Source organism: Tasmannia lanceolata, unplaced genomic scaffold (assembly GCF_043159265.1).
Source record: "Tasmannia lanceolata isolate RefF3 unplaced genomic scaffold, GAP_Taslan_0.1 ptg000018l, whole genome shotgun sequence".
NCBI classification, from domain to species: Eukaryota; Viridiplantae; Streptophyta; class Magnoliopsida; order Canellales; family Winteraceae; genus Tasmannia; species Tasmannia lanceolata.
In genome coordinates this window covers 62,307,871-62,334,882 of record NW_027518695.1, presented here as the reverse complement: position 1 = coordinate 62,334,882, position 27,012 = coordinate 62,307,871, and the positions used below count along the sequence as shown (strand labels likewise).

The 27,012-nt window shown below is 43.6% G+C and overlaps 1 protein-coding gene across 1 annotated transcript; it reads left to right on the top strand.

Moving 5' to 3' along the window:
* The first annotated feature begins 8,833 nt into the window (after window positions 1–8,833).
* LOC143852030 (uncharacterized) lies at window positions 8,834–14,191 on the top strand. The gene is made up of 2 exons (XM_077361543.1): window positions 8,834–9,022; window positions 12,941–14,191. Exon 2 carries the CDS (start codon window positions 13,012–13,014, stop codon window positions 14,113–14,115), a length of 1,104 nt encoding a protein of 367 aa, XP_077217658.1. The 5' UTR covers window positions 8,834–9,022; window positions 12,941–13,011; the 3' UTR covers window positions 14,116–14,191.
* The last annotated feature ends 12,821 nt before the right edge of the window (window positions 14,192–27,012 follow it).

Below are 27,012 nucleotides of genomic sequence, written 5' to 3'. Positions count from 1 at the left end.
AAAACCAAACTCATCTACTTTTACTCTTCTTCCCAGCGTTGGATCAAACAATTCACACTTGAATAGCACTGCCATTAGTTGTCCGAAATAGTTAAGTTCGATAACATCTGTCAAGACACCATAATAAGTGATATCACGCGCTACGGGATTCAGATCCCTTGCATTTGCAAAACTTGAGGTTCGTGCAGTGACAACCACCTCACTATTTTGTGTTTTTCTTTGTTGTTATCGATCTTTCGCGTGGAAGCGAATTTCATTTATAACATACCCTTTGCAAGTTGAAACAATACAATTTGGGCGACCACTCAGCCATCTCAGTTTTTCTGATATCTGCTCATCATTCAACGTTCGCACCTATTCAGAAAGTGATTTAGTAAAAATTTAGAATAACTTTCTGATAAATATAAGATAACGCCGGGTTAAGGTCCATCTGATACTTACATGTGCTTTAAACCAATCAGAAAACCCAATTTTGTGACTGCATTCTATATCCATTGGCCGAGCACAGGGATTGTTTCTCTTAAGTTCGGCAATGTGTGTACTGTGTAAGTATAGAAAATTGTAAGAGAAGAAAATGGCCATGGTGGATTAAAGGCTGACAATCGAATAGACTTACTTAAGAAATGGACTGACAACCTCACAATTGAAGAGAAAATATCGATGTGCCTCTTCGAGTGTTCTTCCATCTAGAGTTAATGAAGAAACCTTCCCTAAAGGGCGTCCTGAAACTGAGAAGATGGAGAAACCCTCTTCTATTTCCCTCCAAACGCCCTCGTCATTCCTTTTCTCCCGGTTCAGCTTTGATTCGACCCCTTCGAGATATTTTGAACAAAAGTTCAAACATTCTTCTACTAGGTATCCCTCTGTTATAGATCCTTCGACATAATTTCTATTTCGAACATATGATTTTAACGTGAGAAGGTACCTACAAAGCATCACTTCTTGATTAACTTTACTATTACGAACATGTAAAACACTTAAACAAGTAAAACACTTTAGGTAATAATTCTTGCATACCACTCGATGGGGTACATCCATCGATACTAGACCGGTCCATGTAATCGTGCTCTATCCGCTAAATGAATAGGTAAATGCACCATAATATCAAAAAAGGCCGGCGGGAGTATCTTTTCCATATGGCAAAAAGTTAATTAAATTCTTTTTTAAGTTTTGGGAGGTCACCCGCTTTAAGCACCTTTGAACATAGCCCTCTGCAAAAGCTGCATAGCTCAATCAAAACCGAGCTGACATTCTCAGGAAATGTTCTTCGTACAACGAAAGCTAGTAACTGTTGCATCAACACATGGCAATCATGGCTCTACAAACTTGAAATCTTGCGTTGTTTGATATTCACACATCATGAGATGTTAGATGAATAGCCATATGTAACTTTGACGTGCTTCAAGATGTTACGAAAAACATCTTTTTCCTTTGGAGACATTGTGAAGCATGATGAGGGGCAAGTATGTTTTGTTGTTTGTTTTAGTAATTGGGTGAAACGTTCTGCTTAGTTTCATTTGTCGTAAATCTAGTCGCGCTTTTACACCATCCTTACTTTTTCCTTCAATATTCAGTAATGTCCCAATTACATTGTCATATACATTCTTCTCAATGTGGATCACATCTATATTGTGGCGCAACAGGAGTGTCTCCCAATACGGGAGACTGAAGAATATGTTTTTTTCTTCCAACTGTGTTCCTTACGAGGCTTTTTCTTATTCTTATCAATAGCAGGCATAGAACTCTCATCGGCCTCTCTTGCATTCTTCCCACGAGTAACTGCCTCTTTCTCATTAGCAACAAATTCCTTATCATTAGTATTTGTCTTCTTTCCCTTGGTATCTTTCTTCTTTCCAAGGATGAAATTAACTTTTTTAATTGTTCTAGTGCCTGATGCCCTGTAAGCGACCTTGGAGTTGGCCTCCTTTCCTCTATGCCATCGAAACATCCTCTACGCGTCTTGTGCTCCAGTATTGAAAGTTTGAGTCTTCTCAAATATTCTTAACCCATCTTGTAATCCGGTATAAAAAATTTAAGTCTTCTCAAATATTCTTTAAGCGTCTTGTAATCCGGTATTGAAAGTTTGAGTCTTCTCAAATATTCTTTACGTGTTTTAACACCCGATAGTTAACCGAGTGATTCGTGTTTTGTTTTATCAATCAAAATCTTTGATTTTCGATACAAGCGCCGAGTTAAGAGTAAGTGAGAGACTATCTCACAAACATATTTGCAGAGTTAGAGTCTGGTGAAAAGCTAATTCACCAATTTGCTTTTGTGTACCCTCTTTTCAAAACCAAAATTTCAAAATTTAATCTTTTTAAAGCCGGGTCGGCCAAAATGTGTTGTCTATTCAGCTTTGTCATTCGTGTGAGAAGCACACTCTGACAAAGAGGGGCATCTGTAGACACCCCATTTTGACCGAACCCTTTTACGCCTTGATTTAAATAAATAGCCTAATAAACTAGTGTTCTGAAGCCCCAAAATGTACCCTAGGCTAGCCTAGGGTCCCACCAAAGTCCCTGTAAAATTTTGTCAAGATCCGAGCGTGTTTGCCTAGCGAATGAGTTAAGACAGTGTCGTGGTGCAAGTTGATAAATGGGGGGTGAAATACATCATTTCCTATGTAAAAGAGGGCATTCTTGGCAATTTTATGTTGCTTCCTTCACAAGCAATCCCTGGTGGCCCTTGGATCAAATCAAAGGGTTAAGAATCTTGTGGAGAGAAAGAAATTTACTGCCCTGTTTTCTACCTGGACCGCCCCTGCTAGTATAAAAAATGGTTATAAATACACTAAGAGGGGGTTGTCCATGGCAGAAAAGGGGGGGGTAAAAATTTATCATTTTTCGAACTAAATACCCGATCGGTTAGGGTTTTGGGGGACCTCATTTTGGCAGAAAAGAGAGAGAAATCCGAAAGAGAGAAAATCACAGAGGGCGAGAACCCATCTTCTCCGATCATTCCTGCCGGAGTCCGGCCAAGCCGTCATCACCTCCAAGTGCCATCCCCCCACCACCTTAACCGCCATCTTCACCATCCAAACTTTCAGCCATCACTACAGTAAACCCCATCTCCATCTCCATAAGCCCATTTTCATTTAACCCAAACCCATCCCCAACTCCATCTTCTCCGACCAACCTCCAACCGGAATCCTTCCACGCCTCCGCCCTTACAGCCATTACCCCCATCCCTAACCTCTTTCTCCCATTAAAACCCAAGATCCCCTGCAAATCCAACCTCTGTTGTGCCCTACAAACCCACTTCACCTTCTCCGGCCACTTCGCCGGAGTTCTGACCCCATCACCACCATCAACAACCATCTTCATCTCCTTGTCCCCATCCCTATTTTCCCCATCTCATTTTCTTCATTTGTTTGGTTTGGGTGAAACCCAAGCAGAGCTAAAGAAAGAGGGAAAGAGAAAGGGATTGCCGGAGAGGTCATTTTCTCCGGCAGATAGAATCCATCAAGAGCCTTGATTTGGAGAAAACAGAGAGGAGCGAGAGAGAAGGAGAAATTGAGGGAGGGAAGAAAAGATGGGGAGCTTGGCCTTCACCCACCATCATCGTCAACAAGCCTCGTTCCATGCCCACTTTGCCGTGTCCACCACTTCCATCCACACCATCACCCTCCTCCATCTCAGCCATCTTGTTCTTCATCATTTTCTCTTTTGATTTCTCACCACCACTATCCCCACCACCATCAACTTGCTCTCATAGTTACCCAAGGACCCTAACCCTCTACTTCACTAATCCCTAACCCCAATTGAATCCACCCTCACTCTGATCACTTCCATTTCCATTTCTCTAAAACCCTAGAACCTATGTTTAATGGTTTTCTTCTCAAAAATTCAAGATCCAGCATCATCTTTGCCTCCATCTCTTGCTTCCATGGCAGCCGCTCCAAGCCTTCTTCTCAATTTCCTCAATTTCACATCATCAAGAATTAGATCAAGGCTTCTCAAACCCTAATTGTGCAAACCCTAACACAGAGAAGGGGGTCTCATTTTGGTAACAGAGGAGAGAGCAGAGAAGGCAACAGAGACAGAAAGGGAGAGAGATTAGGCGTCAGCCATCTTTTTCGGTAAGATCCGTGGGAGGGAGTTACCAATTCCTGTTGATCGCTTTCAAATCGCTCTTTTTGCTCAGAACGAGAGGTGTTTTTCTATTTTGAACCCTCTTTGGATGATATTGCAGGTAATATTTCTTACATTCTTTTACTTTGCATAACTAATTTACTTTTGCTTTGAATGTCTTCTTGATTGGATGGTGTGTGACCCATGGATTTGGTTTTAACTTGGTTCTTGAATCTAACCTGGGGTTTAATTTCTGTTGAAAATGGATGGTGGAGTTATGGATGCTTAATTGATGTAGGGAATCAGATGGTTACTCTACTCCATGTCTTGGGTACGAGTACCATCTGATTTCACAGGAGACCCGTGTCAAGGGTTTGATTGTATGCATTATTTGATCTCGTTTCGTTGCCCATGTCGAGGGTATAAACAAATGATTCATTTGATTTCAGGTTGGTATTCTATCATATGATAGATGGTTGTTTATCTGTTGAATTAATTAGTTGTCTTCACCTATTGATTGGAAAATGATGTATGCTAAGCGAGGCAAATTAGATGGTTCTTCATTATCCCATGTCAAGGGTGGTATAGGTGCATGACTTATCTATATATATCCCTTGTAATTGGTTGCAAAAATCTTGTCAAATGGATAATAATATGCTACTGGCACATGAAGAATGTGAGGAATCTAATTTTTGTCATTTCCTTGAGACATTCACCTGTATTCCTAACTGAATGTGTTTTGGGCCTTCATTTCGGATGTTTATGATGAGGTTATTCGGAGCCCCTCCTTTTCTTTTTTCTGTCTCTCCCATCAAGTTCTTCATCGATATCCAAATTGTGTCTCGGAGTCTTAGAGCTTGTTCTTGTTGTCTAGATCTTCATTAGAGTATTTGGGATCATCACCAGCGTTTAATCTTTTCGTCGATTTTCAGAAACTTTCTCTCGAGTTCTGGCTGGGACGGAATGTTTCTTGAGCCAATCTCTTCCCTTCCTGTCTTAGAGTTTTTACAGGTTATGGGATTTCCTCCTCTTAGAGTGTTTAACTAGTTAGGACCTTTTCTAAGTGACTGATCGTTTAGTAGATCTTCTTATAGAGAGTTTGTCTGTCCCCTTTTGTTTAGAAGTTTACCTTTAAGATTAGAAGTTTTTCATCTCTCGTTTGTTTAGGGTTTTCCCTCGCGGGTTAGATATCGTCTCCTTTGGAGATTGATTAGGGCTCGTTAGTTTTGTTTTTGTCTCTTCGAGATTGTTCTTTTCCTTAGGATTTTAGTTCTCTGTTTTGATTTCTTTCCCTTTAGGCTTTAGGGATCCCGTTTCTCTCGGTAGTACTCTACCGCGATATCGTGGGTATAGAGGCTCTTCTATTGGATTCCCTTTATCCGAAAGGGCGTTGTAGACACCCCATTTTGATCGAACCCTAATAGAGTCGTTAGGTTGGAAACCCTATCAAACTAGTGTTTTAATGTCCCAAATTTGTTTCTAGAATAGGTTAGGGTCTCATTTAGGTCTCCGTAAAATTTTGTCCAAATCCGTCGCGATTTGCCTAGTAAACGGACAAGATTTGTATGGTAGTGTAGTGTAGGGTTAAGGGTGGCGATTTAGCCAGAAATAAGGGTGTGCTGGAACCTGGAAAACCAGTTCAAATTTTCCGTAATTGGTTATCCAGGGAGATACAGGGGTATGCGGATTAGTGTGTAACATAATTAGGAGGTGTATTATCCTGAACCACGGCAATTTTGTAAATAGTGAAGATGCTTTTCTTCCCCTCCAAGTCACCATTAGGCCCTAAGCTAGGTTAGTGAAAGGCTTAGGACTAGGATTAGTTAGGAGGTATCTTAGGAAGCTTCCTTGGAAGTTTCCTAAGTGGTTAGAAAGCTTTTGATCTCAGCCATTTATTGATAAAGGCAATTCGAAGGGTTGAAATCAATTCTCAAGAAGATATTTTGTCAAAAATTTTCCCTTTTTGTTATTTTCTTGGGCACCCCCTGCCAATATAATAGGTAACTACAAATGCACTAGAGGTTGGCTGTCCATGGAAAAAGGGATGAGGCAATTGCATCATTTTTAGCTTAGGCTTGTCTTACCCAAGACCCCCCCCCTGTAGGTTAAAAAGTTGCAAGAAGTTACACTAGAAGGGGCTGTCTTGGAAGAAGAGAGGGGGCGAATTTTATCATTCCCCTATTTAAAACCCAAACCGAATTAGGGCAGGGGGAGGGGGTGCCTCATTTTCTTTTTTTCTTCTAGAAAAGGAGAGGGAGGAAGAGAAATAGCAGAGGAGAGAGAGTGAGAGAGATCCGGCCACCTCCCTCACCTCTCCGGCCAACCCCCATTCACCCACCCACCACCACCAACTCCAACCAGAACCCGTCCCCAACCACATCACCACCGCACCCAAAACCCCTCTACAACCACCAAAACCCTCTCCTTACACCCCTCTTCTCCGGCCGTCCTTGCCGGGATCCGGCCTCAAACCCACCTCCAAAACCCGACCAAGCCACCATCTCCTCCACCTCACCTCCAACTTCTTCTCCTTGATTTATTTTTAAAAGAAAAACAGAGCAATAGAGGAGCAGAGAGAGAGGAGATTAAAGGGAGAGGAGGAGGAGATTTGCAGAGGAGGCTCAAGCTCCCACCACCACCACCATCACCGAGCGATGGCCAAGGCACCTACCTCGGCCAACTCCATTGAATCCGGCAAGGCCGCCGGAGCTCCAGCCGTTTTCCCCACCTTGACCTAACAGAAACTCCAAAACCCATATCAAGAACCACCATAGCCTCGTCCCTCCCCCATTATCCACCAAACCCATATTCTTCTTCTCCGATCACCTCTACCTTCTCCTCCTCTGTTCAGCTCCACCAAGCCACCACCGAATCCTTGAAATCCGTCCACCTCCGACCACCACCTTCCATCTTCCCCATTTCACCTCCATCTTCCACCTCCGACCATCATCTCCGGCGTAATCCCACCACCAATCTCCAACCGGGCTTGCAACCTTCATCAAATCCCTCTTCATTTAAAACCCCCAACCATCATCTCTTTCACCCAAACCCAAATCTGGTCATAAACCTCGTTGAATCTGACCAAACCCCTCTCAAAACGCCTCCATTAAAATTCCAACAGACCCTATCTTCTCCACCTCCTTCACCCATTTTCCCCAAACCCTTTTGTCACAACCTATCATCATCTTGGTCTAGCAAATCCACCCCACCTCCATCATCTTTTCCGTTCATCTTCTCCAAAGGAAACCACTTCATTTCCTCATTTATCTCTGTCCATTTCCGCCTAGATCTAAGCCACCACCATTAGATCCTTCTCCGGCAACCTCACCGACCTCGCCATGGTCTTCAATCTCAGGTTCCCATCACCTCAAACCCTTTCACTTTCTGATCTATTTTCTTCTCCATTGATCCAACTGCCCAAAACCCTTCGTATCACCATCATTTCCTTCTCTAATTCAATCTCAAGACATTGATTCCGGCGATCATTCTCCGGTAGCATTAAATTGGTATTTCTTAGTCAATCTCGTTGGACAAGAAGGTAATTTCGCTTCTCTTCTCATGCTTAATCTTCTTCTTTTTTTATTGGTCTCTATATGCTTGCTGTGTGAGGATGATTGATCACATTTTTTTTTATATATGCAAATGGGTTTCACAAGAGCTTTGATGAGGCAGTTTAAATCTCATTTGGTTTTGGGTTTCATCATTTCTAAATGATAGAAAAATCAGATGAGATCATGACTAAATTCCCAACTCAATTTCAGTTTCTTTGTAGCTTTGGTTTGTATGACTAAATACCATGTTATAACGGCTGGAGCTCCGGCGGCCTTGCCGGATTCAATGGAGTTGGCTGAGGTAGGTGCCTTGTCCAACGCTCGGTGATGGTGGTGGTGGTGGGAGCTTGAGACTCCTCTGCAAATCTCCTCCTCCTCTCCCTTTAATCTCCTCTCTCTCTGCTCCTCTATTGCTCTGTTTTTCTTTTAAAAATAAATCAAGGAGAAGAAGTCGGAGGTGAGGTGGAGGAGATGGTGGCTTGGTCGGGTTTTGGAGGTGGGTTTGAGGCCGGATTCCGGCAAGGACGACCGGAGAAGATGGGGTGTAAGGAGAGGGTTTTGGTGGTTGTAGAGGGGTTTTGGGTGCTGTAGTGATGTGGTTGGGGATGGGTTCTGGTCGGAGTTGGTGGTGGTGGGTGTAGACACCCACATTTTGCTTTACTTTAACCAACAATAACCTAATATATTGATCCATCCTCAAATTTTTTGAAAAAAACAAAATGATAAAGAGATGTACCTGGTGAGATGATTAGATCCGAAAAATTGAAAAATACCCTGATTAGTGAATTTAGTGTGTTAAATCCATGTGAGAACCCCCTCTATCATTGATTTATATGTTTTAGGTCATTAATATCTTGATCTGACTTTACGGATCATCAATCGGGACAAAATAAGCTAGGGTCACTTCATAGCCCGGACCCTGATTCCATTCCGAGACCCGATTTCCGTAAATCGTTAGATCAATGACAGATCTTGACCTGGGTCTCACCATCCAAAACCACCTAACCTCTCCTCTCATCCTAACCATCCAAACCTCACCTAACCTCACCTAACCTCTCCTCTCATCCTAACCACCCAAACCTCACCTAACCTCACCTAACCTCACCTAACCTTACCTAACCTCACCTAACCTTACCTAACCTCACCTAACCTCACCTAACCTCCTATCCCATTCTCCTATAAATACCCTCTCATCCCACCATCCAAGGGAAAAGAAGAAAAAGAATCCCTCTCTTAGAAAATTCATCCCTCTCCCTCATCTCTTCAAGGGTTCGGCCATCCTTGCCGGATCGGGTGATACGTTGGGTGATATATATCAAAAGCAGTCATTATCAAGCAAGGAATCATCTTCAAGGAATTAACATCAAAGAAAAATCAAACACAAAGTGGGTTTTCAAAGAGGTAGGCATTTATTTCAATTCTATGTAGGGTCTGTTTTCATGCATATCTTTTACTTTAAAAGAAAAACCATGTTAGGAAGCATCTGGGATCAATCTTTACTCATTCTTCTTGATGGTAGACTTTGAAGTTATACATGTTTCCCTCTTCTCTTAACCCATCTTATCTTCATTTTTATTTTTCCCTAATGGTTCACACCCTGGTTCCCCCTGGTTAGCCTCTGGTTAGACCCTGGTTGCACCCAGGTTCGTTGCTGGTTGCACCCAGGTTCGATACTGGTTCGCACCCTGGTTCCCTGCTGGTTCGCACTCTGGTTAGACCCTGGTTGCACCCAGGTTCGTTGCTGGTTGCACCCAGGTTCGATACTGGTTCACACCCTGGTTCCCTGCTGGTTCGCACTCTGGTTAGACCCTGGTTGCACCCAGGTTCGCTGCTGGTTGCACCCAGGTTCCCTGCTGGTTGCACCATGGTTCCCCTGCTGGTTCGCACCCTGGTTCCCTGCTGGTTCGCACTCTGGTTAGACCCTGGTTGCACCCAGGTTCGCTGCGGGTTGCACCCAGGTTCCCTGCTGGTTGCACCCTGGTTTCCCTGCTGGTTGCACCCTGGTTCCCCTGCTGGTTCGCACCCTGGTTCCCCTGCTGGTTCGCACCCTGGTTCCCTGCTGGTTCGCACCCTGGTGCACCCTGGTCCGCACCCTGCTTCCTCCTAGTTAGACCATGGCTAGTCTCGGGTTTGCTCCTAACTTAGACCCGACTCACTTGACCCTAACCATTAACCCAATCCAACCTAACCATTAACCACACCTAAACCCATACCCATAAGCCTTAAACCCTATAACCATAGCCACACATCATACACCACATGCCTTTCATTCATCCACCCAACAGTACCCTCATACACCCCTACAATAGACCCGGCCAACCCAGTTAACCCGGCCATCGGGCCCATTCGGCCCAATTAATTCATTCCCCTTAAGAGCCACTTTGCCCTATTGGTTCCTAAGATACTCCAACCACCCAAACCTCAAGCCGCACCCCAATCCACGCTCAACCAGTTCCAATCCAGTCTAAGCCAAGTCAACCCGCACTTGACCTTGACCATTAACCCAATCCAATCCAACTCAACCATTAACCCCACCTAACCTGACCCTAGCACAACTCAACCGAGTCACATCAACCCAAGCCATACCTTTGTCCACTCACTGAGGCACACCATTTATCCATAAATCTGGTTACATTAAATCTAACCCAGCCAGGCCACCTGCAGCTTAAGTCAAATCGCCCCAATACAATCCAACCAAGTGGGATCCCAACCCAGCTCAACTGAGTCAACTCTAGCCAACCTCCCTAGTCGAGTTGACCCAACTCTCTAGTCGAGTATGCTCAACCTCTTTAACCGATTGGACTCTCCCCTTAGTTGACTCAATCCAATTCCTTAATCAACCCATCCCAATGCAACCGAGTCGCATTCGACCAAGTGGCGGCCTTCCATGTCACAACCGAGTCATTCCCCTATTCTACTAATGCCCGTTTACACCTAATAGAACTTCCTCCCTTTTGCCTAACCAAGTCATATCCCAACACAATCTGAGTCGCATGTCTGAATCCATTTGGCCGAATCTCATAAGCCCGCCCATTTTGAATTCCCAAAATTCAAACCCTTGATGATTCCTATATGCTCAATTCTTTGATGCAAATTCCCAATTCCAAAATCCCATTGATAAATCAATGTTTCTGAATCTCAAGTCCAATGCTCAAATACAAACCCGATTCCTGATCCAAATACCAATTCTGTTTTCCAAAATCCAAGTAACCTCCCCAGCGGAACTACGTGTGGCTTGATCCCCATCGCGGGGTACGTAGGCAATTTGGCACTCCCAAGTTCAGTCGCACCTTTCTCTATCTTTCTCATTCCCTCACACTATTTCATCATCTCTTCCATCCCTTTTTTCACTAACCTCAAGAACTGAAATCGATTCACCTCGTGTCTCTCGGAACCGTTGGATTACGGTTTCCGTCGTAAGGACCCTTAGAGCCCAATTTAGGAACACCGGTGTCGTGTCGTGTCCTAAGTTTTAGGGAGTCTTAGGTTTTAGGGAGTCCTAGAGTTAGGAGTCCAGCCTCATCACGGACGTTTGCTATGTATAGCAACCGTGCCATAGGTCTAGTTACACTAGTCACCCAATCTTTCCCTAGGACAAGCTAGTAAACTAGGATGTAGGCAAACCTGCATTAGTCTAAGGGACCATTTGCATTTAGATGAGAATCATATAGCATCTTAGATGAAATCTTAAGATAATAAAATCCTCAACTTGAATTAAATAACTTCTCCTAAAACTGTTGAAACAGTCAATCCCGTCTAGGTCGGTGTCCTAGTTGAGTTAGGCATAAGTAGCTTAGCTTAGGTGCACCGAACTACGTCGACTCTGATCCCAGTGAGGCTTGGGTACGTAGGCAGCTTGGATGTCTGACGGCATACCACCCGCGAGTCGGCACCACAACAAATTGTGGTGTTTTGGATATTAATTTTCTTGTAAATGCTTAATCAAATCATTTAGGGCTTTCCATGAAATTAGAATTCTAGGAGAACTTTCACTTAGAATGAATCCAGACAAATTAATAAATCAAGATACACATCTAGGATTCACATTGAAATTAGATCATAGGATGCATGTCACTTAGTTCGCACATTAACATAGAGTTGAATGAGCCATTTAAAATAAATTTAAAAGAGTTAGCTTTTGGAATCGAAGACCGATTATCGGGCAGGAATGGTGCATGTGGTGGATAACTCCCCATACCTTCCATTCTCGTAACCAGGTAGCGAGTCTAGATTTCTGGTTAATTATGGGTCCTAGATCCCACATCTAGGTGGCGACTCTGTCAGTCTCTTTCGTGTGGAATTCGGATTGCCTTAGTGATCCCAAGTTCACATGAAAGACGAATTCAAATCAATAATTAAATGCACACGCCAATCGCGTGGGTACGGGAGACCAAGAGAGAGCGCGCGGCGGCTCGCGCCCCACCCCTCTCGCGGGATCGGGTACCACAGTTTGGCGACTCTGCTGGGGACCACCTAACTTCATTAAAATTTCAAAAGATAATTCATTTGAATTTAATTTAATTGGCTCATAAAAACTCTATACTTGTTAGATTAGTTTGTCTTGTTTTATTTTCTCATCACACTTTACTCAAACTTAATCTAACAAAACCTGAAGGCATCATAGATTGCGCAAACATATTGCACACACTTACATCACTTGCATCTAAACTCTGCATCTCACGTGCACACACGTCCTATTTTAGGAACCCGGAGTGTTATCTAGCATGGTTGACTGGGATTTCATCACCTGGTGCCTCTGTGCTAGAGAAGCATTCCACCCTTAGCCTAGTACCTTTATGGTACGTAAACGGATCTCTTGTTCACGTACTGATACGCCGGACACTGGTACAGTATATCGAACAGGGATTCGCGCTAAGGGAACTCTTGGCCTTACCCCTAGATTAACCCACACATGCATGTAGTATACGAACACATGTGTATCACGTGTGTGAGCCTAGTTTAGGATATCCTACCTATTTGTGTCTAGATTAGGCCGTAGACCATCTTCCAATGGCTACGATCGGTCCTAGGTACACGAACAAAGTCATGAGTCGAGATCCTCTCTCCACTCCGCTTGATTAGGATTAGGGTTGATGCCTTCAGGTCACACTGTTAAAATGTGCGAGATTAAAAAAAAAATTTTCCTTTAGGGGTTAGGATATAAATCATATCATTTCCAAAGATCTCATAGGATTAGTCATTCTTGATCTATCCGTTGAAAGCAATCTTATGCTATCTCATCTAATCTTTCGATCGTATGCCTTTCATTCTTCTATCGTATGATTCGATCATGTATTCATACTTTCCTTGTACTGGCAGGAACTTATCCCAATCTCGTGTTCATGTAATCCTGATCATTCTTATATCCCTTCTCTTGGCTTACGGGCACTATGTCTACTCGTACAATTCTTGATTGGATCCGTGGTACATTAAGAGAATCCCATATCTACGCCATAAGTGAACAAGAGAAAAATCTCTTCGGCTACGTGGCAACCATCAAGCTCGATTGGGGATTACTCTATGCCGCATCAGAGTGTTGGGATCCCGATCATCATGTCTTCCATTTTGGCAACCAAGAAATGTGTCCCACCTTTGAAGAATGGTGTGCCTTATTGGAATATCCTGTGGATGGCCCTCTAGTGAAGCCATCCTGTGTTCCAGATTATCGTCCTTTGTTCCTTTGCTTGATGGATAATCCAGATGAATCCATGAACTCTTTCATGAAAGGCCAAAAAGTGTCCATGCAGCGACTGATTGACATTTACCCTCCTGTTGGATACATTGGTGCTGTTGATATTCAAAAAGCTCGACGGCGCGCTTTGAGATTCTGCTCCTTTGCTAGGTTCCTCACTGTCCAGCCTTCTCGCTTTGCGTCAGCTGTTCTTCTGGACCTCGTTGATCAAATGGATCGTGGCGCCAATCCAATTCCTACTATGCTTGCAGAAACTTTCAATGGATTGGATGATATGGCTCACCTTCGTGCCAGTTCAGGTCCAAGCTCTTATATTCGCTCTTTCGTTGGGTCTTTCTCAGGATGTCCTGCATTACTTCAAGTGTGGTTATGCCACAAGCTAAAAATTGCAGCTCCTGTCCATTTTGATCATACGTTATACACCTTCAGTGAATGGCGTCATGATGTTTCTTTCGATCATAAAAGCGATTGGGTTGAATGGTTAAATTCTCGCCAAGAAGATCAGATTTATTGGCAAATTCCCGGAATCCAAGAAGCTGTCTTCAACACCGGAGAAGCTAACTACGTTCGCCTTCTTGGTCTCAAAAAGACTTCCTTTTATGTTCCTGCCAGGATTCAGCGTCAGTATGGAAGGGAGCAATCCATTGTGCCTCCCCTTCATCATTTCTATCCGCCTGAGGGTCTCAAGCCCAAGATTGTCAAAGCTGTTTCATCTGCTTGGGATGCAAGAATCATCAAACCTTTAAAGGAGTCAGTTGAGGAAGATTGTCGTCCGAAGAAGAAGTCTAAAAAGAATGCTTAGTTCCATGTTTATCTTTGAAAGATTGAACCATGTACTCAAATGATTGATCAATAAAGTCCATCCTTCTCTTTCATTATCTTTGTCTATGTGTGCATCATCGTCTATTCTTCTCTCTGATTTTAAATTATGTCTTTCGAATATTACAGGGCAATAAACATCATAGCTAACCCTAATACTCCTTGGGTTCGGGTCTCTTCGAGGTTAGAGAGGAAATCTGTTTCTCCGCCACCTTCTCTAAGAACCCCAGCATCTCCTTCTTTCCCGTCCTCATCCTCACCAATGGCAGACAACCAAGATGGTCTTCCACCCGCTGCTATTACCGATACTCTTACCTTGATTCTCCAACAGCTTCAAGAACTCAAAGAAGAAAACCGAGTTATCAAGGCTCAGCTTTCTGAAAAGTTGGGACCGTCGTTGTCCAAGGATAAAGGGCCTATGCGCCAAGCAGCTACTCCAGTAGCACCTGCCCAAACAGTGTTCATCAATATCCCTGATAAAGTCGAAGAAGACTTAGAAAAAGAGCAGTACAGCGAGAATCACAGTAGGCCTTCTCAGTCCATGGTTGATAAGTCTGTTATGGAGAAATTAGAGACTCTTACCAGGAAAGTTCAAGACATTCAGTTTCAAGACCAGGGTGGTTTCAATCCCAGTGATCTTACTTTATTTCCCGAAATTCGCCTTCCTGCCAATTTTCAAATGCCCGATTTCGACAAATATGATGGTGTGGGTTGTCCAATCACACATTTGCAAATGTTCACCATCATGTGTCAGCCTCAAGGCTTATCTTCTGAGCAAATGGCTCAATTGTTCCCAGTTTCCCTAACCAAGGTTGCGAGGAGATGGTTCATGGTCTTGGACAAGACTCGTTACAGGACATGGAAGGATATCGGCGAGCAGTTCATCAGGCAATTCAAATATGATGATGGGACAGAAATCACCAGAAAGGATTTAGAGAGAACAAAGCAAGACTTGAGGGAATCCTTTTTGATTTTTGTGAAAAGATGGAGGAGAATAGCAGCTCAGATGATGGAGCGCCCGTCTGAGGAAGAACAAGTCCAGATAATCATGAAAAATATTTCCCCCCAGCTCCAGTATCACATGTCTTTGCAATACTATCCAGACTTCAAACACTTCATCGTGGCTGGCACCCAGATAGAGGAGGCTATGGCTCAAGGTGTATTCAACCGTAGCAACCCAAACCCCAGAGATTTCAAAAAGTCCCCTCCAGCCCAAGTCAATAGTATTTCCCGTTCCAATGCTCAATCCTCTAGGTCCCAAGAACCTTTAGTAATGGACTATGCTCAAACCGCAACCGCACCTCGGCAACAAACCCGGGTAGAATTTACCCCTCTTCCCATTCCATCTTCAGAGGTGCTTAAGCAGTGTCTTGCTTCAGGTCGCATAACCTTACCTGCCATCCGGCCTCCCCCCAATCCTCTACCTGCAAGTTGGCGAGCTGACCTACACTGTGAGTACCACAGAGGTCCTGGTCATCTTACTGACAACTGCATTGCCTTGAAATTTAGAATCCAGAAACTCATTGATGAGAAAGTCATTGCATTCCAGCCAAGACCCAATGTCACCCAAAACCCATTACCTGGTCATGCAAATCCTCCTGCTGCCGTTAATGCCATAACCATAGGAGATCCTGAGTTTGACCCTCTTACCCTCATATGTGCCTTAGAACCCATCTCTGAACCCCAAATCATATTCTGTGATGAATCACACCTAAGAGAGTCTGTACCTCCCTTGGTAATCACCTATGAGCCACAAGTCCCTCAAATTATCACTTATGATGAGCCTGAATTGGATGAAGTCAGACATGTGACAAGGGGCGGAAGAATTTTCAAACCTGTTGAATTGAGAGTCGAAAATCCAGGGGCATTGGCTCGAGGAGAGGAGCCGCAATATGTGAAAGATCCAGATGATGAAGTTGTGCAGCAGTTAAAGAAAACTCAGGCTGTTATATCTGTATGGGGATTATTGATAGCATCAAAGAAACACAGAGAGGCTGTGTTAAAAGAATTGAATACAACACAGGTATCCTCAGAGATATCTCCGGAGCAACTGGCTGAAGTTGTTGCTCTAACCCAGGCCACCAGGGCCATTAGTTTCTCAGATCAAGAGCTGCCTCCTCAAGGTCGGAATCATGCTAGAGCTCTTCATGTCACTATTGTTTGTGGAGGCAAGAAAGTACCATCTGTGTTGGTAGATAACGGATCCGCGTTGAATGTGTGTCCATTAAGAACTGCCATTACCTTGGGTTTCGGTCCCACTGATTTTGCCGAATCAACCCTTGGTATCCTCGCATATGACAATACCCGAAGAAATGTGGTCGGAGTCCTCACCACCAAGATCGTTATGGGCGGTCAAGAATTTGAGGTTGAGTTTCAAGTTATTGATATCAAAGCCTCGTTCAATATGCTTCTAGGACGTCCCTGGTTGCATAAGGAAGGTGCTGTCGCTTCAACCCTTCACCAAAAATTGAAGTTCATTAAAGATGGGAAGTTGTTCACTGTCAGAGGTGATGAAGAGCCAGAAATAGGGCAAATAACAGGAGAAACTTTGATCCTTCCAGTTGCAAAAGCAGATGACTACAACTTGAATGGTTTCGCATTCGAGGTTGCTGTTATCTCTTACAAGGATGCCTCTCGGGAGGAGTTGTGTTTGCCGTTCGCCATCAGTTCTGTGGTGGCCAAGATGATGAGAAAAATGAACTACTTCCCTGGTATGAATTTGGGCCGTGATCCAAGCAAGGCATCTCACTGGCGCCCAATCAAAGCAAACCATGGAATTTTCGGTCTTGGATATGTACCTACTGAAGAGGAGGAGGAAGCCATGGAAAAATTGTTGAAATTGAAGGAAGAAATCCGCCGCACCGGAAGGGTACTCCTAATGGCTCCATATCCCTTATCAATGAATGGTCATTTTATCAAAGAAGGTGAGACGTTTCCATACTATGGGTTTTCTGAACCATGGTATGACTCAGTGACAGGGATCATGATACCCGGTTTTGAAATATTCAGTGGCCTTGCTCTCCCAGAAACAGAACCGCCGATATATTATGTTGAGAAAACTGTTGAGGACTGGTTAGTCTACCTTGAGCCAGATGTGCTGGAATCTTTGTTTGAAGAAAATGTGCCTGATGTTGATTACTATTCTGAAGAACAAGAAGAGACAGATTGTGAAGATGTGCTAGTGGCAGTTATTCAGAGTAATGATACCTTTACTGAACCTCAGAGTCAGATTGCACCTGCAACAGAAAATCTTTCAAACTGGAGTTATGATGTTTTTCCATCTTATTTTATTGCTAAGTCAAGTCTAGTCAAGTCGAGTGAATCAGTGTCAGTGCCTAGTCCAGGCGAGTCATTTTCTGAGTTTATTTACTATGTGAATCCTGAACCTGTTCAGGATGAGTCCAATGATAATGATGTAACTTCTTTCAATTCAATGAAATCTGATTCTCAGTATGTCTCTGTGTTTGCTTCTGACTTTAATAATAATGATAACACTCCCTCCTCAGATGAGGAAGGGGGGATCAACGAAACTCCCCTTGAATTGCAGCATATGCTCAAACAAGAGGAGGAGCGCCGAGCCCAGCCTCTTAAAGATGAAATCGAAATTATAAACATCGGAACAGAAGATTTAATACAGGAAATACGAATTGGAAATACTCTATCCTCTGAAGAGCGCGATGAATTAATAAACCTACTTAAGGAATATAAAGAAGTTTTTGCCTGGTCCTACAAAGATATGCCCGGGTTGAGCGAAGACATTGTTCAGCACAAGCTACCTTTATTGCCTGGGATTAAACCTAAAAAGCAGAAGCTAAGGAGAATGAAGCCTGAGTGGGTCCTGAAAGTAGAAGAAGAGGTTACTAAGCAGTTGAATGCTGGATTTCTGCAAGTGGTGGAATATCCAGAATGGCTCGCAAATATAGTACCTGTACCGAAGAAAGATGGAAAGGTGAGAATGTGTGTAGATTTCAGGGATTTGAACAAGGCAAGTCCAAAAGATGATTTCCCTCTACCACATATCGATATCTTGGTGGACAATACGGCCGGGCATGAATTACTATCTTTCATGGATGGTTTCTCGGGCTATAATCAAATTAAGATGGCACCCGAGGACATGGCTAAGACCTCGTTCATTACACAATGGGGGACATATTGCTATCGGGTAATGCCATTTGGTCTTAAGAATGCCGGTGCGACATACCAAAGAGCAGCTACAGCCTTGCTCCATGACATGATACATAGAGAAGTCGAAGTTTATGTCGATGATATGATTGTAAAAGCCAAGGAAAGGAAAGATCATATCCCGAACCTTAAGAAGTTCTTTGAAAGAATTCTCAAATACCAGCTTCGCCTGAATCCTAGCAAGTGTGTGTTCGGGGTTACCTCCGGTAAGTTGCTTGGATTTATGGTGAGTCAAAGGGGTATAGAGGTAGATCCTCAGAAGATTAAGGCTATCCAGGAGATGCCACCGCCTAGAACCGAGAAGGAAATTCGGGGATTCCTAGGAAGGATACAGTTCCTAAGGCGATTCATCGCTCATCTGACATCAACTTGTGAACCTATCTTTAAGCTCTTAAAGAAGAACTCTTCCAAAGAATGGACAGAGGAATGTCAGCAGGCCTTTGAAAAGATAAAGCAAAGTTTGTCTGAGCCACCGATAGTAGCACCAGTGATACCGGGGCATCCATTGCTGCTTTACTTGTCAGTAACAGAAACCACAATGGGTTGTATGTTAGCACAGCAAGATCCAGAAACCAAGCATGAAAAGGCTGTGTATTATCTTAGCAAGAAGATGTTGGAGTATGAACAGAAGTATACTGTCCTAGAAAAAACCTGCTTAGCCTTAGTTTGGGCCACTCAGCGACTCAGGCATTACCTTTTATCACATAAGGTCCTGCTTTTGTCGAGGATGGATCCTCTGAAATATCTCTTTGAAAAACCAGCCCTGACAGGCAGGACTGCCAGATGGTTATTATTGTTGTCTGAATTTGACATCACTCATGTAACCCAAAAATCAGTAAAGGGCCGAGCCATTGCTGAACAATTGGCGGAAGCACCCCGAGAAGAAAGTCAGCATTTCAAGCCGATGTTCCCAGATGAAGAGATCATGATGGTTGAAGATGAATATCCAGAAACTGGTTGGACCCTCTATTTTGATGGAGCAGCAAACCAAACAGGACAAGGAGTAGGGGCATTGCTTGTGTCGCCTCGAAATGAGCATGTCCCCGTTGCCGTTAAGTTACAATTCAATTGCACCAACAATATGGCAGAATATGAAGCATGCATTGTTGGGCTTGAGGCTGCATTGGCCTTAGGCATAGAGAATCTTGACGTATATGGAGATTCGAAGCTAATCATTTGCCAAACTCAAGGAGAGTGGAGAACCAAAGAAGAAAAGCTATTGCCATATCATGAATACTTGGATATTCTCGCTAAGCAATTTCAACGCGTCACTTTCAGTTATTTGCCAAGGTTGAAGAATAGATTCGCCGATGCCTTAGCAACGTTAGCTTCCATGATTGACATACCTCACAATATGAAGATGAGGCCCATCACGGTTCAAGAGCAATGGGCTCCTGCATATGTTGATGCTATAGAAATAGCTGCAAGATGTCCCGATGGAAAGCCATGGTATACAGACATAAAGAACTACATCTCAGGCCAGGGGCATCCCAATGAGGCGTCGAGTAAAGAAATAAGGACTTTGCAGAGATTGGCAGCTAATTTCGTCATTTGTGGAGGAGAGTTGTATCGACGGTCTTTCGATGGAATTCAACTCTTATGTGTCACTGAAGATCAGGCAGAAGAAATTCTCGCAGATATTCATGAAGGGGTGTGTGGGCCTCATATGAATGGGAAGATGTTGGCAAGGAAGATCCTACGTCTGGGGTATTATTGGCCGACATTAGAAGCAGATTGTCACACATTTGTGAAGAGATGCTATAAATGTCAGATACATGCGAATCTCATCCATGTACCACCCACCGAATTGCATTCTCTTACCTCTCCTTGGCCGTTTTCGGTATGGGGAATTGACATCATTGGCAAGATTTCTCCCAAGTCGTCTAATGGTCACGAGTACATACTCGTTGCTATTGATTACTTCACCAAGTGGGTTGAGGCCGCTTCTTATGCAAAGCTTACATCCTCATCAGTTGCTAAATTCATACTCACCAACATAATTTGCAGATATGGAATTCCCCATGAACTTATCTCAGATAATGGATCTCATTTCAAGAAGGAAGTAATCTCTCTTTGCGAAGAGTTCAAGATTAAGCATCATAAATCCTCGCCTTATCGTCCGCAGACAAATGGAGCGGTAGAAGCTGCAAACAAAAATGTCAAGACTATCATTAGCAAAATGTCAGAAACTTATAAAGATTGGTCGAATAAGTTACCATACGCCTTGTGGGCTTACAGAACATCAATTAGGGCTTCAACTGGGGCAACCCCTTACTCTCTTGTTTACGGGATGGAAGCAGTGCTACCTGTTGAGATCCGTGTACCTTCGCTCCGAGTATTGACTGAAGTCAAGTTACCAGAAAATGAATGGGCAGATGCCAGGTATAAAGAGTTGAACATGCTAGACGAGAAGAGATTAAAGGCGCTTTACCATGTGCAAGGTTATCAGCGCAGAATAGCCCGTGCTTTTAATAAAAAGGTTAAGGTCAGAGATTTAGAAGAAGGCAATCTTGTTCTAAAAGAGAATCGAGCACCAATGTTTGACCCAAGGGGCAAGTTCAAACCAAATTGGTCAGGACCATACATTGTGGACCAAATCTTACCCGGAAAAGCCGTCAAGCTCCGTAATTTAAATGGAGAAATATTGCCAGAACCAACAAATCTTGATCAACTCAAGAGGTTCTATGCTTGAACATCAGAAGGCCGTCCTTTGGCCGAATAAATCCCAAATTCATAACCAAAAATCAAAAAATTTATAACCTTTTGCAAACCCTTTTGAGCCTAAATAAAATTTTCCTTCAAATCCCAATATACTAGGGGCATTCGCCCTGAACTACGCATGATCTGATTCCTACACTGGGATACGTAGGCAACCTGTTCATAGGTTCGGTCGAGACCCTTGCAAAACCTTAAGCCATTCTTTGAAAAGCCCTACCTCACCTATAAAGTCCTTTTGGTGTTCAAGTAAAAAGAAAAGAAGATAAAAAAAAAATAATAAAAAAGAAAAGAAATGGAGCTTGAAGATCCGCTAGATTGAAAAACCTGAAAAGGCGATCTAGGCAAAATTTAGGATCATTCCCCTGCTAAGTTGAAAACCTGAAAGGGCGGCTTAGGCAAAAGGTAAGGGGGTGGCCCGCTGAGTCGAAAACCTGAAAAGGCGATTCAGGCAAAAGTTAAGGCCGAGCGGTCCACCAAGTTGAAAATCCAAAAAAGGAAGACTTGGTCGTGGTAAGATTGGATTCACGCCAAAAGAATTACATCGGTCTCTGAACTCGCGGTAGGTCAGGCGAAGCTAATACACAATGATTCTCGAAACTAGGGGCATTAATTTTGAAGCAATCTGAAAGTTGATAGAAAGATATATGAGGTATCACTGTATTAAAAATAAGTGAAGATGTTTATCAATGGAGAAACGTTCTTTAAAAGAGGCTAGTCTAACCCAAAAGAAAATACTGATAAGTCAGAAGCATCACGAGATTACTGGAGTAATCTTTCTTATTTTGTGTTTTTATTACAAGTGTCTGTAGTTCTATTTAAAAAAAAAAAATTTATTTTTAGAATTGTTGTAGGGTGCAATCACTCTGAAGGCAGGTTCATTAACAGGTTCTGAGGAACTTGGAAAAAGGTGACGCTGTCACGAATGACGAAGATCTTTGAAAGAATAATCTCTGGTCAACGAATAGAAGAAGGTTAGAATGCCTCAAACTGAGGCAGATTGCTAATGAAGTGGCATCCCATATTTAAGCCCTGAAGTTCTTTTGCTGCATAGTGTTATTAAATCCTTTGCTTCTAAAGTTGTTAATTGGAAATTTTGATTTCTCTCAAAGCTCAAATCATCATATCTCTCTGAATCCATTTGGAAAAAGATATTTTCTCTCTGAACATCACACAAATATGATATCTCGCTTCCTTGGAGTCCGTACAAATACGGTATTTCACTCTCCGAGTCCATACGACTATGGTCTCTTATCCCCTTTGAACATCATACAACTATGATGTCTCATTTCCTTGGAATCCGTACAAATACGGTATTTCATTCTCTTCGAGTTCATACAACTATGGTCTCTTATCCCCTTTGAACATCATACAACTATGATGTCTCATTTCCTTGGAATCCGTACAAATACGGTATTTCATTCTCTTCGAATCCATACAACTATGGTCTCTTATACCCTTTGAACATCATACAACTATGATGTCTCATTTCCTTGGAATCCGTATAAATACGGTATTTCATCTTGCCCAAGCCCATTCAAAAATGATGCTGCATTTTCATTAAGAATCTTTCAAAAGTCATCCATTATTCTCTGAGACCATTTGAAAATGACGTCTCATTTCCTCTGAAGCTGTTCAAAAGCGATATTCCTTTCCCTCCGAAAATCCATTTGAAAATGGTATCCCATTTCTCTCGTTGCCAGCGGCACCGCAGCGGGTTTGTTTTATTGCATTCCAATTCTAGGATTTCATCTAAGGTCTTGCATTATATTAGGTTGCATTGTGTTTAGGGGGTCCTTTGTCGATTAAAGCTACGCAAAATGGTTCTGTCATTTTGACTTTGGTATTCGATGACTACGTCGTCTCTACCAAAGAGGGGCATCTGTAGACACCCACATTTTGCTTTACTTTAACCAACAATAACCTAATATATTGATCCATCCTCAAATTTTTTGAAAAAAACAAAATGATAAAGAGATGTACCTGGTGAGATGATTAGATCCGAAAAATTGAAAAATACCCTGATTAGTGAATTTAGTGTGTTAAATCCATGTGAGAACCCCCTCTATCATTGATTTATATGTTTTAGGTCATTAATATCTTGATCTGACTTTACGGATCATCAATCGGGACAAAATAAGCTAGGGTCACTTCATAGCCCGGACCCTGATTCCATTCCGAGACCCGATTTCCGTAAATCGTTAGATCAATGACAGATCTTGACCTGGGTCTCACCATCCAAAACCACCTAACCTCTCCTCTCATCCTAACCATCCAAACCTCACCTAACCTCACCTAACCTCTCCTCTCATCCTAACCACCCAAACCTCACCTAACCTCACCTAACCTCACCTAACCTTACCTAACCTCACCTAACCTTACCTAACCTCACCTAACCTCACCTAACCTCCTATCCCATTCTCCTATAAATACCCTCTCATCCCACCATCCAAGGGAAAAGAAGAAAAAGAATCCCTCTCTTAGAAAATTCATCCCTCTCCCTCATCTCTTCAAGGGTTCGGCCATCCTTGCCGGATCGGGTGATACGTTGGGTGATATATATCAAAAGCAGTCATTATCAAGCAAGGAATCATCTTCAAGGAATTAACATCAAAGAAAAATCAAACACAAAGTGGGTTTTCAAAGAGGTAGGCATTTATTTCAATTCTATGTAGGGTCTGTTTTCATGCATATCTTTTACTTTAAAAGAAAAACCATGTTAGGAAGCATCTGGGATCAATCTTTACTCATTCTTCTTGATGGTAGACTTTGAAGTTATACATGTTTCCCTCTTCTCTTAACCCATCTTATCTTCATTTTTATTTTTCCCTAATGGTTCACACCCTGGTTCCCCCTGGTTAGCCTCTGGTTAGACCCTGGTTGCACCCAGGTTCGTTGCTGGTTGCACCCAGGTTCGATACTGGTTCGCACCCTGGTTCCCTGCTGGTTCGCACTCTGGTTAGACCCTGGTTGCACCCAGGTTCGTTGCTGGTTGCACCCAGGTTCGATACTGGTTCACACCCTGGTTCCCTGCTGGTTCGCACTCTGGTTAGACCCTGGTTGCACCCAGGTTCGCTGCTGGTTGCACCCAGGTTCCCTGCTGGTTGCACCATGGTTCCCCTGCTGGTTCGCACCCTGGTTCCCTGCTGGTTCGCACTCTGGTTAGACCCTGGTTGCACCCAGGTTCGCTGCGGGTTGCACCCAGGTTCCCTGCTGGTTGCACCCTGGTTTCCCTGCTGGTTGCACCCTGGTTCCCCTGCTGGTTCGCACCCTGGTTCCCTGCTGGTTCACACTCTGGTTAGACCCTGGTTGCACCCAGGTTCGCTGCTGGTTGCACCCAGGTTCCCTGCTGGTTGCACCCTGGTTCCCCTGCTGGTTCGCACCCTGGTTCCCTGCTGGTTCGCACCCTGGTGCACCCTGGTCCGCACCCTGCTTCCTCCTAGTTAGACCATGGCTAGTCTCGGGTTTGCTCCTAACTTAGACCCGACTCACTTGACCCTAACCATTAACCCAATCCAACCTAACCATTAACCACACCTAAACCCATACCCATAAGCCTTAAACCCTATAACCATAGCCACACATCATACACCACATGCCTTTCATTCATCCACCCAACAGTACCCTCATACACCCCTACAATAGACCCGGCCAACCCAGTTAACCCGGCCATCGGGCCCATTCGGCCCAATTAATTCATTCCCCTTAAGAGCCACTTTGCCCTATTGGTTCCTAAGATACTCCAACCACCCAAACCTCAAGCCGCACCCCAATCCACGCTCAACCAGTTCCAATCCAGTCTAAGCCAAGTCAACCCGCACTTGACCTTGACCATTAACCCAATCCAATCCAACTCAACCATTAACCCCACCTAACCTGACCCTAGCACAACTCAACCGAGTCACATCAACCCAAGCCATACCTTTGTCCACTCACTGAGGCACACCATTTATCCATAAATCTGGTTACATTAAATCTAACCCAGCCAGGCCACCTGCAGCTTAAGTCAAATCGCCCCAATACAATCCAACCAAGTGGGATCCCAACCCAGCTCAACTGAGTCAACTCTAGCCAACCTCCCTAGTCGAGTTGACCCAACTCTCTAGTCGAGTATGCTCAACCTCTTTAACCGATTGGACTCTCCCCTTAGTTGACTCAATCCAATTCCTTAATCAACCCATCCCAATGCAACCGAGTCGCATTCGACCAAGTGGCGGCCTTCCATGTCACAACCGAGTCATTCCCCTATTCTACTAATGCCCGTTTACACCTAATAGAACTTCCTCCCTTTTGCCTAACCAAGTCATATCCCAACACAATCTGAGTCGCATGTCTGAATCCATTTGGCCGAATCTCATAAGCCCGCCCATTTTGAATTCCCAAAATTCAAACCCTTGATGATTCCTATATGCTCAATTCTTTGATGCAAATTCCCAATTCCAAAATCCCATTGATAAATCAATGTTTCTGAATCTCAAGTCCAATGCTCAAATACAAACCCGATTCCTGATCCAAATACCAATTCTGTTTTCCAAAATCCAAGTAACCTCCCCAGCGGAACTACGTGTGGCTTGATCCCCATCGCGGGGTACGTAGGCAATTTGGCACTCCCAAGTTCAGTCGCACCTTTCTCTATCTTTCTCATTCCCTCACACTATTTCATCATCTCTTCCATCCCTTTTTTCACTAACCTCAAGAACTGAAATCGATTCACCTCGTGTCTCTCGGAACCGTTGGATTACGGTTTCCGTCGTAAGGACCCTTAGAGCCCAATTTAGGAACACCGGTGTCGTGTCGTGTCCTAAGTTTTAGGGAGTCTTAGGTTTTAGGGAGTCCTAGAGTTAGGAGTCCAGCCTCATCACGGACGTTTGCTATGTATAGCAACCGTGCCATAGGTCTAGTTACACTAGTCACCCAATCTTTCCCTAGGACAAGCTAGTAAACTAGGATGTAGGCAAACCTGCATTAGTCTAAGGGACCATTTGCATTTAGATGAGAATCATATAGCATCTTAGATGAAATCTTAAGATAATAAAATCCTCAACTTGAATTAAATAACTTCTCCTAAAACTGTTGAAACAGTCAATCCCGTCTAGGTCGGTGTCCTAGTTGAGTTAGGCATAAGTAGCTTAGCTTAGGTGCACCGAACTACGTCGACTCTGATCCCAGTGAGGCTTGGGTACGTAGGCAGCTTGGATGTCTGACGGCATACCACCCGCGAGTCGGCACCACAACAAATTGTGGTGTTTTGGATATTAATTTTCTTGTAAATGCTTAATCAAATCATTTAGGGCTTTCCATGAAATTAGAATTCTAGGAGAACTTTCACTTAGAATGAATCCAGACAAATTAATAAATCAAGATACACATCTAGGATTCACATTGAAATTAGATCATAGGATGCATGTCACTTAGTTCGCACATTAACATAGAGTTGAATGAGCCATTTAAAATAAATTTAAAAGAGTTAGCTTTTGGAATCGAAGACCGATTATCGGGCAGGAATGGTGCATGTGGTGGATAACTCCCCATACCTTCCATTCTCGTAACCAGGTAGCGAGTCTAGATTTCTGGTTAATTATGGGTCCTAGATCCCACATCTAGGTGGCGACTCTGTCAGTCTCTTTCGTGTGGAATTCGGATTGCCTTAGTGATCCCAAGTTCACATGAAAGACGAATTCAAATCAATAATTAAATGCACACGCCAATCGCGTGGGTACGGGAGACCAAGAGAGAGCGCGCGGCGGCTCGCGCCCCACCCCTCTCGCGGGATCGGGTACCACAGTGGGTGGGTGAATGGGGGTTGGCCGGAGAGATGAGGGAGGTGGCCGGATCTCTCTCACCATCTCTCCTCTGGTATTTCTCTTCCTCCCTCTCCTTTTCTAGAAGAAAAAAAGAAAATGAGGCACCCCCTCCCCCTGCCCTAATTCGGTTTGGGTTTTAAATAAGGGAATGATAAAATTCGCCCCCTCTCTTCTTCCAA